At 52.0% G+C, this 14,949-nt stretch overlaps 1 protein-coding gene across 5 annotated transcripts in view; it reads left to right on the forward strand.

Moving 5' to 3' along the window:
- SIPA1L3 (signal induced proliferation associated 1 like 3) overlaps positions 1-14,949 on the forward strand; it is a 253,345-nt gene that overhangs the window by 161,832 nt on the left and 76,564 nt on the right. For all 5 annotated transcript variants that reach the window (XM_086352265.1, XM_086352268.1, XM_086352269.1 and 2 more), the window contains 4 exons: positions 1,554-1,742; positions 2,545-2,719; positions 4,841-4,944; positions 7,975-8,132. In XM_086352265.1, the coding sequence (XP_086208391.1) occupies positions 1,554-1,742; positions 2,545-2,719; positions 4,841-4,944; positions 7,975-8,132 (626 nt within the window). The remainder of the gene's footprint in view (positions 1-1,553; positions 1,743-2,544; positions 2,720-4,840; positions 4,945-7,974; positions 8,133-14,949) is intronic.

Consider the following 14,949-nt stretch of genomic DNA (forward strand, 5'->3'; position numbering starts at 1 on the left):
GGGTGAATGCTGGTAGCCAGCCTTTTATTTATTCATTTTGCAGCACAGTTCAAAAAACACAAATTATAATGATGATAGGATCTAACATAGAGCTCTTCCTGCGTCTCAAACACTTATTCTAAGGACTTCAAAAATATTAACTCATGTACACCTCAGAGCAATCCTAACACACTGTTATTATCACTTCCTTTTTATGGAAAAGGGAACTGAGGCACGGAGAGGTTGAGTGCATGCCTCGTGCTAGAATCTGAGCCTGGGCAGTTGGAGTCCTCAGTCCACGCTCTTAACCTCTGTGTCATGTTGCTTCTACTAGAAAGATAAAGGTAGTGAAGACCATGTAGGGTTCTCATATAATTCAACTGCAGTGTAAATTGCAATCTGCTAAATATCAGTTCAGTTCTGCAACCTGCTAAAACAACACTAACATATTTCTCTCTGTGGTATTGCTCTTTTATTGTATAGGGTGTTTTCAGCTTTTTTAAAAAATTAACGTTGTTTAGTTGCAGAGGCATACCTGACTCTTTTGTGATCCCACAGATTGTAGCCTACCAGGCTCCTCTCTGTCCATGGGATTTCCCAGGCAAGGATACTGGAGTGGGTTGCCATTTCCTTTTCCACTGACTAAAGGTTTTAAAATCTGACTGCACATCAGAATTTCCTGAGAAGTATTAAAAGAGAATAGGTATGTAAATATACAGTTACATAAGTGTGTGTATACTGCACACATATATGCATACATACACACAAGCCTGGGCCTCACCACCAACCAGCTGAATCAGGGCCATTGGTGGTGGTTTTGACAGGAAACCAGTGCTTCAGTTCAAGACCCACAATGGTGCTGGTGTCTGGGGCAGGCAGGTGTCTTACCTAAGAGTGTGTGGTAATAGACTTCCCTGGTGGCTCAGACGGTAAAGAATCCGCCTGCAATGCAGGAGACTCAGGTTCGATCCCTGGGTCAGGAAGATCCCCTGGAGAAGGGAATGGCTACCAACTCCAGTTTTCTTGCCTGGAGAATTCCATAGACAGAGGAACCTGGTGGGCTCCAGTCCATGGTGTCTCAAAGAGTTGGGCATGAGTAAGCAACTAAGTACACATTATGGTAATACATGTACATGTGTTATTGTGATAACAACAGTAAAAGTGTTTGTCAGCGGGCCCACATTGTAGTGCCTATTTTATTCACTAAACCTTTTATTACCTGAACATAATCCACCTCCCCACCTGCGTATCAGCTCCAGGAAGACAGGGGTCTTTGTTTTTTCACCACACTAAAGATGGCGCTGGGACAGTATTTGTTGAACAAATAAAGGCTGTTCCATCCATTGTCCCAACACTCCCTGGAAGCTGAGGTGTAGCAATAGGAAGTCACTTGGTCAAGATGTCACAGCCAAGGGCAGCAAGTTCAAGTTCATTCAGACCCAGTGCTTTCCGGCCCCAGAGTCCAAGCTTCTGACCATCACACATGCTGCTGTGAGAAAAGAACAGCCTCGTGGGCCTTCTCTCGTTCCTTCCCGCGTCCTGAGAGCCTCGTCTCCCCCTTCTCCCTGGAGCAGCTCACCACCTTGCGGGGCTCCATCCTGGAGGACGCCACACCCACCGCCATGAAGCACGGGACCGGGCGGGGCCTGCCCCTGCGGGACGCCCTGGAGTACGTCATCCCCGAGCTCAACATCCACTGCCTGCGCCTGGCTCTCAACACTCCCAAGGTGACGGAGCAGCTGCTGAAGCTCGACGAGCAAGGGGTGAGCCGGGGCCCGGCAGGGGTGGGGACGCAGGGGCAGCAGCCTGCAGCCCCACTGCCCGACCCTCTTCCGTCTCACTTTTTTTTTTCCTCCAAAGAACAGAAACCCACTCAGGCTAGTTCCAGTAAGAGGAGGGACCTTGTATCAAGTTCTAGGGCTGCCAGGAGCCGGCACGTGACTGCTGGGGCTCCCAGGGGAGATAGTCTAGGACTGAGGCAGCCACTGGGTCCCCGTGTGTGTCAGTGCTTCCGCTCCCTCGCTGCATACTGCCTCCCACAGCTCCCAGAGGTGCTATTAGGATGAGAGCCTTGTACAGGCCCCGGCTAGCTGACCCTCAGTCCCAGAAGAGCCTCTCCCAACCCTACGCTTAGGTCACGTGACTGTCTGTGGTCCAGTGACCAGGGCATCAGGGACACATGAAACAAACATGGCTATCAGGGCTCTCCCCCCAAGAAATAACGTCGACCCCACCAGCTCTCCAGAACGGCCTTTTGCAGAACCCTAGCCAGTTCCAGCCCACCTACTGTGGGAAGCCGGCCAGGGTGACCATCTTTCCCTCGAGAGAGCGCCACCCTCCACCCTGTAGAAAGCCTGGGTGTGGTGGCGGTGCCCCTTGCAGCGCCCCTCTGGAAACCCGGAGAGGGAGAGAGACGGCCAGAACATGCCCCCACACCTCTTTTCTTCTCTGACTGTGGCACTGAACCCCCACGTAACCCCAGCAGCCGGGGAGAGCCCCCTCTGTCCCACGCCCTCTTCCATCTCTGCCTGGCCTGCCTCCCTGACACCGCTCTTGCCTCTGCAGCTCTGCCGGAAGCACAAAGTGGGCATCCTCTACTGCAAGGCCGGCCAGAGCTCGGAGGAAGAGATGTACAACAACGAGGAGGCCGGCCCAGCCTTCGAAGAGTTCCTCTCCCTCATCGGGGAGAAGGTCTGCCTGAAGGGCTTCACCAAGTACGCTGCCCAGCTGGACGTCAAGAGTAAGTGGCCACAGTGGGTGGCCTGGCGGGAGGAGCCCTGACCAGCCCACTTATCCCACAGGCCTACGGTCCAAAGGCCTGGTGGTACCCTGGGGAGGACGCAGGGCAGCGGGCATTCGAGGACTTGGCTGGTAGCAGTGTGGGTGGTGCAGGCACTCTGGATAAGAGTGTTGCGTATTCTAGTAAAGCCTGAAGATTGTCCTGCTGTGTCTCAGCACCTGCACTCCCAGACATGTGCTCTGAGATCCCGAGCACGTGCGTGCCCAGAGGGGTCCTGAGGGGGTCACAGCCACAGATACCTGCTTGGTGCCCACTGTGCCCAAGGACCCCAGGAAACACAGTGCTCCTGGCCAGTCTCCCAGATGACAGCCACCTGGAGGTCACCTGGCCCTGGTGCTGGCCAACCATGGCTTCAGTGACCTCACCTGTCACAGCTTATCCCCTGGGATGTCAGCCCACAAGAACAGGCATTCCTCAGTCTGTTCTATTGCTTCTTCCCTCGCACCTACAAGTAAGTAAAGCTGGGGTCCTAAGGGGCTGAGGCAGAGGCCTCCGAGGTGAGTGTGACACCCTGGAGTCAGTCGCAGCACGGCCTGGGGTTCCCTGAGACATGCAGCAGGAACCAGCTCCTGGTGTCCTGCCTGGACAGGAAGGAGCGACTCAAGGTGATAGAAGGAAATATGGGGAACCTAAGCTTGTATTGGGCCCAGGCCTGGACAACAGTGTGACCTGAGAGGGGTGAGTTGGAATAAAATAGACAAGGAACAAGAAATGCGTTCCAAGAAAAAGAAACAGCACATGTGAAAGCCCTGAGGTCCCAAGGCTTCAGGGAATAAATGGGAAGGACGAACTGAGGGAGGCCGGCAGGGGCCTCACATGCAGGACCTTCACTGCTAAAGATTAGTGATTTGGGTCTCCTTCCTATAAGAATTTTGAAACTTATAAGAGGCAGCATTGAATACTATTAAGAAAACATTCAGGAAACTTCCCTCACGGTTCACTGGCTAAGACTCCACACTTCCAGTGCAGGGGGCACAGGTTCAATCCCTGGTCGGGGAACTAGGATCCCACACGCCAAGTGGCCCAGAAAACAACAAAAAAGAACGACGCGTGGCATGTCCAGAATTTTTTAAAAAAGAAAACACTCTGGAGTCAGAAAGTCTGAGTTCCAGTTCAAGCCCCCACCACTCACTGCAGCGTGTAAGCCATGGGGTGAGTCACTCCATCCGTGTGCCTCAGTTTCCCCCTTGGAGTCCACAATCAGGTGGATTTCTCCCCAGTCATAACACCCTGCCGTTAGAGAAGAACGTGTCTTGACACTCAGGATTATCATTTCCTCCTTCATAGTTTGGCAATCTGTATATGCATCTCTGAATAATATAATCCGTTTTGCTTGTTTGGGGATATAAAGTGAATGGAATTACACAGTTTGTGCTCCTTTGTGTCTGGCATCTTTCGTTCAGCATTGCATTTGTAGGGTTTGCCCACGTGGTGGCTGTGACTCATTCATTTTCATGGCTGTGTGTTTTTCCACAGTGTGAATTGTATATCCCTGGGATTGACATATTGAGAATAGTTGTACCCGTATCCTGGGGCACTCATGTATGATTTCTCTAGGCTGTGATCCTAGAAGATAAAGTGCTTGGGTCATCAGTGAAGCCCGTCTTCAGGTTCAGTAACTATTACTCAGGTTTTCCGAAGTGACCGTACCAATTTACACACCTCACCAGCTGCACAAAGGGTTCTGGTTGCTCCACACCCTCACCAGCCCTTGGCATTGTCAGACTTTGAAATGTTTACCAGTCTGGTGGGTGCTTAATATAAGATTTCCTTTTTATCTGAATGTACTGAAATTTTATTGTTGTTGCTGTTGTTGTTATTGCGGCTGTGTGACATGTGGGATCTTAGTTCCCCAACCAGGAATCAAACCCACATGCCCTGCATTGGAAAGACGAGAGTCTTAACTACCGGACCACCAGGCACATCTCTAAATTTACTGAGCTTTAAAGGGTGAAGTTAAATGAAAACATCAACTTAAAAACTAACACAGATGGCATGTGGGACATGGCAGGAGCCCAGAGGCTTTGGAGACGTGGTGCTTAACTGGTGTTTCTGTTTCAGCTGACTCCACGGGAACCCACTCCCTCTACACAACGTACCAGGACTACGAGATCATGTTCCACGTCTCCACCCTGCTCCCGTACACCCCCAACAACAGGCAGCAGGTCAGTGGGGCCCAGGGTGGGGGCTCCAAGTGACTTCTGGTTGATGCACAGGGAACCCAAGGCAGCTTCCCTCTCGACAGCCTCTGGCTGGCTGCCGGTCCAGCACCAGCTCTCCTGGTGCCGACTCATGCAGCAGGTGGAGGCCTTCAACCCTGGAGGCCCTCTCCACCACGGTCTCATCACCTGGGGCTTGGGGACTAGATCAGGTGTCATTCGATGTCACTCTTTTGTTCTGGCTATTCCTTGGCCACCCGGCTACCCCAGCTCCTCTCAAGGGTCTCTTGAGTCATCAGGAGTCCTGTGGAGAAGACCCAAGTGGATCAGTCAACATTATTTTGACTGCAAGTGACAGAGTACAGATCGAATTGAGTAAAAGCAAAAAATGAGATTTACCGAGTTATATAATTCTCAAGTATAATTCCAATACTTTGGCTACCTGATACCAAGAGCTGACTCATTGAAAACACCCTGATTCTGGGAAAGACCGAGGGCAGGAGGAGAAGGGGGTGACAGAGGATGAGATGGGATGAGATGGTTGGATGGCATCACTGACTCAATGGACATGAGTTTGAGCAAGCTCCGGAGATGGTGAAGGACAGGGAGGCCTGGGCATGCTGCAGTACATGGGGTCGCAAAGAGTCAGACACGACTGAGCCACTGAACAACTGTCAAGTACTGGGAGAGGGCTAGCTTTAGGTATGGCTGGATCCAGGGGCTCAGACAGTGTCAGGAGTTCTTCCCATTTCTCACCTCTGCTTTTATTCTTAGTGGTTATATTCACAGATCTTCCCAAGGAGTGGCAGCCCTCACCTTACATCCCACCAGCTTAGCTCCCTCAGGAGAAAGAGAGCTCTGCCTTGCAAGTGTCCCAAAAATGTTTCCGGGCTGAATCTCATTGCACCACCCACTTGCCAGGCCCAGGGCAGGGATAGAATAGACTGATTGGCCAAACCTGAAGCATGTGCCCACCCCTAGAGAGGGCCAGTGGGAGGTGCTTTCCCAAAGGGGATGGACACGGCTGCCTGGAGGAGGAGGAGGTGCTAGGTGGGCACAACAGCTGCTATGTGCTGCCAGGGCCTCCTCTCCTGGACACGCCATGTGTGTCCAGGAGCTGTTTCTCATGAACAGAAACCCCACAGGCTTTTGATGGTTTAGGAAGTGTACGTATTTTTTCCTGTTGGTACGGGGTTTCCCAGGTGACTCAGTGGTAAAGAATACACCTGCAGGAAACCTAGGTTCGATTCCTGGGTCAGGAAGATGGTCTGGAGTAAGAAGTACAGCCCACTCCAGTATTCTTGCCTGAAGAATCCCATGGACAGAGGAGTTTGGCGGGCTGCAGTCCATGGGGTCACAGAGTCGGACACAGCTGAGCGCACACACCACACCACCGCAGGTGGCAGTGTGCATTCTGCCGGCCAAAATGGTCAAACGTCAGTGATGTCTAGAAAGTTCACTAGTAGCAGCCGTAAGAGCATTGCTCTCATTGAGCCCCAGTTGGCGTTCTCCGTCTGCCACTTCCTCACTGTGTCATCTCACCTCCCTAGGCCTCGGGTCCCTGCTCCGAAATGGGCAGAACGATAGCACCCATATCTCAGGGTCGTGGGGAAGGGACCCTGCCCTTGTGTGTGAAAACAGAGCTCATGGCAGGGCCCGGCACAGGAGGCACCTGAGAAGCAGCTGAACATGCTCCTGGAGGCGTGGTGGGGCAAGCCTGGGTTGTGGGGCCAAGCAGAAGTGGGTTCAGGTCACAGCTCCTCCCTCCATGACTCTGGACTGAGGGCAAGACGTTTAACCCCCATGAACCTAACTTTTCTCATCAACAAAAGGAGGTCTGATGAATTAATCCCTCACAGGACTTGTTGTAAAGATGAAATGAGGTTACAGCTTTCATATGTGGGTGTAAGACGCCTGGTTCAGGGCTGGTCACAATAAATGGGTACTTAAGCAGTTTAGTTTAATCCTGTGTAAAACACACAGAGGGCCAGCGGTTCAGCAGCATGTATTGTGCCGCTGAGTGTGACCAGATTTCACACTCCCGGCCACCTCACGTAGAGTTGCATGCAACTCCCCCGTCAGCGGGAATTCTAACGGTTACATGAAGGCTAAACTTCTGTACCTAAGAACAATGTGGGCTTCCCTGGACATCCAGTGATTGAGACTCTGCACTTCCACTGCAGGGGGCGTGGGTTCGATCCCTGGCTGGGAAGCTAAATCCCACATGCCCACACGGTCTGGCCAAAAAAAAAAGAACAATGTAATTTTAGCAAGGAAGTAAAATGTAAGAGTACATCATCACCTTTAAAGATGACAGTTTTTCTCAGAGGCCATGACAGGCAGGGGGGAAATGATGGGGTTCCTGTGAGCTGATCTGAGGCTATCACCCCAGCCTTCTCAACTCAGGTAGCCAGAGATGGGCCCTGCCAGCAGTCTTGAGGCTGCCTCTACCAGTGTCCATGAATGTGACCTTGAGCAAGTCAAAAGCTGCCAGACCATGCTGTCCTCCAGCTGACGTTTCTTGAGCACCTGCTGTGTGCCAGGCCCTGCTCTAGGCACTGAGGATAAAGCACCTGGCAGTGAACAAAGCAGACAAAATCCTTGTTCTCCAGGAGTTGCCACGTTAGTGGGAAAAGACAGAAACAAAAGGAAGAGGGGCAGCTGCTTGTTAAGATGAGTGTGGACGAGTAACACACTGTTACTCGAGTAACGGGCAGAAAAGCGGAGGGGGTGACATCATGGGTAAGACAGTCAAGGCCTCATGGGAGGGTGACATTTCAGCCCAGACCTGAAGGAGGGCAGGCAGGAGCAAGCCATGTGAGGATCTGGGGGAAGAAGTTCCAGGCCTCAGGATGGTCCTCGGGAGCCTCAGGAAAGGAAAGGTTTCTGATTCATTCAAGGATTAGCAGGAGGCTGGTGTGGCTGGGGCAGAGAGGGAGTGTGGCAGGAGCCAGCAGAGAGGTGACGGGGCGGGTCATGAGCCTGGAGCCTACCCTGACGTTTTCATCTCCCCCGCCACTGTCTCCCCACCACCAGCTGCTGAGGAAGAGGCACATAGGCAACGACATTGTGACCATCATCTTCCAGGAGCCCGGGGCGCTGCCGTTCACCCCCAAGAACATCCGCTCCCACTTTCAGCATGTCTTCATCATTGTCCGGGCCCACAACCCCTGCACTGATAACGTCTGCTACAGGTACATGCCCCACCCGCCCCCTGCACGCACAGGAAGTCAGGAAAGCTGGCTTCCAGCAGCCGGAGAGCGTGGGGGTCGGGGGAGCGAGGGCACGGCTGGCCCGGGCAGGCAGCCGCCCACGTTTCTTGTCCGTGCTTCAGTAGGGGAGCTCTACTCATTCATTCCCACACCTCCTGAGAAAGTGGTTCTTAACCAGAAATGGCCATGTCATCCCAGTTTCGACAAAGAAACCACCAGGAATTTGTTTTTGCCTGGAGTCTTTTCGGTTGCAAGTGACAGAAAACCCACCTCAAAAAGGCAGTCACAGGGCTTCCCTGGCAGTCCAGTGGTTAAGACTGTGCTGTTCCAGTGCAGAGGGCACACGTTCGATCCCTGGTCGGGGAACTAGGATCTCACATGCCTCATGGTGCACGAAAAGAACATGAATAAATAAATGAAGAGGCAGTCTTACATGCTGGCTCTCATAAATCACACATTCAGGCCCACCTGGAGGTGTTCCACTTCCCTGTACATCATTTCATTTGCTGGCAGCGCCAAGCTTAGCATCTTGCCAGCTGCAGACCCAGCAGAAAGAGAGCCTGCTTTTCCCAGGAAAAGAAGCCCCAGAACTGAGGCTCATTGACCCATGTGGGGTCATGTGCCCATCCCAGAGCAAGACTAGCAGCTGTGCTGGGCATGGGGCGTGTGCCTGAGAGGCACCAGAGTGTGGCCCAAAGGAAGACCGGAGGATGCAAGGATGGAGGCAGGGCAGACAGGGGCGGCCCCTGGGGAGACAGAGCTGAGGGTTCTTAATTTGAAGATCAGTAAGTGACACAAGGGACTTCCCCGGTGGTCCAGTGGCTAAGGTTCCACGTTCCCAGTGCTGGGGGCCCGGGTTCAATCCCTGGTCAGGGAACTAGGTCCCTCATACCACAACAAAGACCCAGTGCAGCAAATAAATAAATATATTAAATAGTACTGTGTTACAAGCTTCAGTCCTGTTCAGTGTCCTCCCCAAGCACCAGTCTCATCAGAGAACATGGCCAGCCCCCACAGGACAGATGGAAAGTGCCCTGGATGTGGAGTGAGGAGAGTGCTGTGGTTCTTGAAAACCAGCCCATCAATAACTTGGGCCCGGGCCAAGGTCTGCATTGGTCCCTGGTCAGCATCGCAGACACCGGGGCCTCGGCTTGGGAGTGTTCGATTCAGTTCAGTTGCTCAGTTGTGTCCGACTCTTTGCGACCTCATGAACCACAGCACTCCAGGCCTCCCTGTCCATCACCAACTCCCGGAGTCCACCCAAACCCATGTCCATCGAGTTGGTGATGCCATCCAACCATCTCATCCTCTGTCGTCCCCTTTTCCTCCTGCCCTCAATCTTTCCCAGCATCAGGGTCTTTTCAAATGAGTCAGCTCTTCACATCAGGTGGCCAAAGTATTGGAGTTTCAGCTTCAACATCAGTCCTTCCAATGAACTCCCAGAACTGATCTGCTTTAGGATGGACTGGTTGGATTTCCTTGCAGTCCAAGGGACTCTCAAGAGTCTTCTCCAACACCACAGTTCATAAGTATCAATTCTTTGGCTCTCAGCCTTCTTTATACTCCAACTCTTATATCCATACATGACCACTGGAAAAACCATAACCTTGACTAGATGGACCTTTGTTGGCAAAGTAATGTTAGTTTACATTTAAAGGGGGAAAAAAAAGTTTGAAATTAGATACAAAAGGTAAAATTTTTTTAAGTTAAAGATCAAAATTCACCTTTCATCTCTTTTTTTTTTTTTTTTCCACCTTTCATCTCTTAAGTCCTCATCATCCCATTGCCCTCACAGAGGCAACCGCTGTTAGCCATTTCCTGATAACCGAGGCCCATACAGGCAAATGTGTGGAAGTATTCCTTTTCCACCTTTTTAATACAGGTGGTATCATATCCCGCACACTGTTTGTTCTGCATCCTGTATTTTTTCACTCAACAGAATTTGAGAACTTTGCACACCAGTCTGTAAAGCGTTTTTCCCTTCTTTATGACTGCGTATTATTCCATTACATAGATGCCTAAGAATCTCCCCCTATGCCTTAGTGACAGGTATCGGGGTTGTTTCCTGTCACCTGTTACCACAGTCCACCTTGCAGTGCTATTATTAACACATTCCCTCCACGTAGTTTTGTGAGGGAGGGGCAGTTGTTTGTTTTTGGCCATGATGTGCTGCTTGTGAGATCTTAGTTCCCTGGCCAAGGATTGAACCCAGGCCCTCGGTAGTAAAAGCACTGAGTCTTAACCAGTGGACCACCCAGGAACTCCCTATAACCTGGTTGAGACTCTCGTGGCAGACAGCTGGGATAGGTCAGGTCCTCAGCGTGGAGTTACTGGGCCAAACGGTATGTGCACAGGTGCCCGGGGTAGATGCGATGGAATTGCCAAGAGCCTACCAGTTTCTTCTCATTTGACTCACTTGAAAAGACCCTGATACTGAGAAAGATTGAAGGCAGAAGGAGAAGGGGACGACAGAGGACGAGATGGCTGAATGGCATCACCGACTCAATGGACATGAGTTTGAGTAAACTCTGGGAATTGCTGAAGGGAGACTTGGTGTACTGCAGTCCATGGGGTCGCAGAGTCAGACGCGACTGAACTGAACTGACCGGTTTCTTCTCTGGGCCAGATATGTGAGAGAAGGCAGGGGATTCCAGTGTGCAGGAAGTGTTGTGGACCACCAGGCTGGGTGTGTTGCCGCTGGGAGCCAGCACACCAGGTGGAGGGCCTGCGGCCCCTTCCCCCACCCATCGCTTGTTCCCAGGACAGAGCTCCAGCTCAGCGGGCTTGTGCCTCCAGGCTCCCTGTAGGCCTGAGGTTACAAAGATAGAGTTGTTCTTGAACACGCGCACACATGCGTGCACGCACCCTCATAGCACATCAGAGGCAGGAGGCTGCTGGGTAAGCCCTTCTCCCCTTTCTAACCGTGAGCTCCCCTCTCCTACCTGGCTTATCACAGGAGCCTGCGGCTGACCTCCGCGCTTTCTGGGCCAGCCTTCATGCAGTTTCCAGAGGGTTTCTTTTTGTTCTGACGCACCAAGCTTTCTTGTTTTTTTTTTTTTTTTTGCAATTCAGAATATTTTCATTATGCAACATTTCAAACGTTCTGAAAAGTACAGAGAATAACAGACACCCATGTGCCCACCACCAGATCTCACAGATGTTAACATTTTGCCGTCTTTGCTTCAGCTCTCGCTTTAATTTTGAAGAAAGAAAATGTTAGAGATGCAACCAAACTGCCCCCTCCCACAACCCCTTTTCTCCCCTCCTGCACACACAGCTGTTCTCTGGACAGGCCTTCCCCTGTCCCCTCTTCTCCCCATGACCCTAGACACATTTCTGTCATAGAACTTGTCACACTGTAAGAACTAAGTTGTGTTTTTTTTTTAAGATTTATTTGTTTTATTTTTGGCTGAGGTGGATCTTTGTTACTGCACACTAGCTTTCTCTAACTGGTGAGCAGGAGCTACTCTCTAGCTGCAGTGCACGGGCTTCTCGTTGTTGTGGCTTCTCGTTGCAGAACATGGGCTCCGAGGGCATGGGCTTCAGTAGTTGCAGCTTTCGGGCTCTAGAACACTGGCTCAGTAGTTGTGGCACACAGGCTTAGTTGCTCCAGGGCAACTAAGAGAGATCTTCCCAGACCAGGGATTGAACCAGTGTCCCCTGCATTGCAAGGCGGATTCGTAACCACTGGACCACCAGGGAAGCCCCAGGAACAAACTGTTGATGTGGCTGTTGCCTCCCTCAGGGGTCACACCATGTCACACTCGCCTTCACACATCTGTGCTGGGCAGCCTTGTTATGTAAAGGACCCCAGAGCTGCCTTGGCAACTAGGCAGATGCCTGACCCAAACATTGTAGGTCCTGGGAAAATAGCTGTTGAAGAAATGATTGTGAGTGTTCTAGAAATGCTGAGCTCCAGTGACCAGGTGACACGGTGGTCACACCATCTCCTGGCTGTATAACACGGTACTGAATGGCACGCCAGCACCCCCACAGCCTGTGGGCTGTGAACACCCCATTCCTCCTGCTGGGGAAATGAGGGACCAGCCATTCTGATTGTCCAGAAACCTTCAGTAGCTTGCAGTTCCACGATTCTTAAAAGCATGAGTCAGGACTGTGGGAGAAGCCAGAATCTGTCACTATGAGCAGTCAAGTCCTGAATGAAGAAGTTGCACAGCTAGTCACAGCTGCAAAGCCCAGTCTGAAGGCAGCATTAATCAGAGTGGAGAGACTGGCAAGGCCATCTCACGTCCCCTGGCCTGGAGGCAAGGCCCCCCGCAGGGTTTCCCACAGGAGAAAACCTGCCTGGTTTGTGCGGCCTTGAAGCACCTCTCCCCCAGGAAATGCCTTTTTCTGTCAGACCTACACATTGGCAGGAACCTGTTTCTTTTCGGTCTGTCCGTTCAAGTCTAAATCATGACTATAATCAGTACTGAACACCTGGGCCAGCCCTGGGGCATGCACGAAGCCCAGGGTGGCACCTGCCTTCACACATTCCCAGGATGTGGCCGTGGAGCTAGGGAGCACGGGGCCTGGCCCTCCTGGGTCTGTAGGAGCTCCCTCCACAGTCTCTGCACCCTCTCTGGCCCCTTCCTGGCCTTTCTTCATGGGGCAGCCACGGTGATCCCTGCAGATGGTCCATCTGGCACCTGTGTTCATCAGGGACCCACAGGAAGCAGGTGCCCCCCACCCAGGGTTTTTTGGTTTTGTTTTAATTTATTTGGCTGTGTCAGGGCTTAGTTGCAGCACACGGCATCTTTCGTTACAGTGCACGAAGTCTCTAGTTGTGGTACACGGGCTCAGTAGTGACAGGCTTAGTTGCTCCATGGTTGTGGGATCTTAGTTCCCTGACCAGGGATCAAACTTGTGTCCCCTGCATCGTAAGATGGATTCTTAAGCAGTGGACCACAAGGGAAGTCCCCCACTCAGGGTTTTGACTGAGGGATTAATGGACAGGCTGATAGGTGTGGGTAGGGCTTCCCTGGTGGCTCAGAGGGTAAAGAATCTGCTTGCAATGCAGGGGTTCGATCCTTGGGTCAGGAAGATCCCCTGGAGGAGGGCATGGCAACTCACTCCGTTCTTACCTGGAGAATCCCATACACAGAAGAGTCTATGACAGGCTATGCTCAGTGGGGTCACAAAGTGTCTGACAAGACTGAGCAGCTTTCACTAATAGGTGTGGGTAGGTTAAAGGCACCAATATAGGAAAGTGAGGCACCCAGGAACCAGCAATAGCAAGGAGCCATTACCCACCATGAGGGATGAGGTCACAGGGGATGGGAGACATTTCTGGAAACCAGGGAGAAGTATGGCTCTGGGAGAGGGGCCACCCCTCAGAAGCTGTGGCTGTTGAGCAAAGGACCAAGGACTACGGCCACTGTCCTAGCTCGACAGGCAGGCAATGAAGAGAAATAAAGACTGCACCCTCTCTCCTCTCCCCTCCCCTTATCCTGGCCGGGGGAACCGGGTGAAGCTGACACAGCCTGTGGAAACCCACCTTCTGGGGCGCTGGACGGGGCAGAAAATGGCAGAGACTGGATCTGGGGATGCAGACGGTGAATAGCTGGTCCAGATGGTCGAATGGGTGCTTGTTTTCCCAATCAGGATACAGGATGCTTGCTCACTGTCAAGGCCCTGCCTGGCCTGGTCCCTGGTGACCTCACCAGCCTCCCACCCTTTACTCTCTGGGCTCTGGTGCACTGGCCGCATCTCGCCCTGCGCGTGCTCTTTCCTGTTGGGTCTTCCACCTCCCATGCCCATTGCCTGCAGCACCCTCCCCTCTGCTCTTCCTTTGGCTCCTACTCAGCCTCAGATCCCAGCTTAATTTCTCTTCCTCATAGCGTCACACCCAGAGCACTGACTCCCTGGGGTCCAAGGAGGGGGGCCATCCTGGAAGTGCTGGTCAGACACATGCCCTGGTCAAGTTGGGTGGAGGGTCAGGAGTCAAACAAGCCTTACACTATGGTTAGGTTTCATGAAATAGGTTTTAATCAAGAATCGCATTACTTTAAAAATTGTCTTACAGTATGTAGTCTCTCCCCAACACCATAAGCACAAGCTGACATTTTTATAGAAGGTGAATGCAGTACTCTTTAAGAAAAAAACCTTCTTTTTAGTACCTCATACTGTTTTTTAATTGTCATTGTGTAAACAGCATAACTCACTCATGGTATCCCTGGAGGCTTTTTTTTTTCCCTTAATTGGCTACATGACGCAGCATGTGAAATCTTAGTTCCCCAACCATGGATTGACCCCTGGACTGCCAGAGAAGTCCCTGGAGCCCCTTTAAATTAAATGTCTTCCCCTGCTCCCTGGGTGCTCACTCTGGCAGGTGCGATAGCCTTTCTGCCTGATCTCTGAAGTCATCAAAGATCACTCAGTGGCCCTGTAGCCACTGAGTCTCGAGTTGGTCATTGCAGCATCGTAACTGAGATTCATCAGATCTGAACCTGACTTAGCAGCCAGTCTCCTGCCTCCCAGCTCAAGGCTGCCTCCACCTGGGAGCCTCGCTGGATGGGGAGCCTACATCGCTCTCCTCTGTTTCTCCGCCTTGCACTTGCCCTCCCCCTTGCACTTCCCCTCCCCCGGGCTCACTGCCAGTCTCTGACCTGTCCAGGGAGGGAGCACAAAGAGGAAACAGGAAGCAGGAAATTATCACTGGAGCTGTGGTGACAGCAGCTGCAGGGACTCGAGAGTGCCTTTCTTTCTACTAGCTAAGTAATTTCCAGACTCTGGGCTCTTCGGGGGCTCCTGACCCTCCTTCCAGAGCTCCCAGGCAGGAGCAGCCCCCAGTCTCCTT

Source organism: Bos grunniens, chromosome 18 (genome assembly GCF_055505025.1).
Source record: "Bos grunniens cultivar Pamir isolate PY7600 chromosome 18, Bosgru_T2T1.0, whole genome shotgun sequence".
In the NCBI taxonomy this organism is placed as follows: domain Eukaryota; kingdom Metazoa; phylum Chordata; class Mammalia; order Artiodactyla; family Bovidae; genus Bos; species Bos grunniens.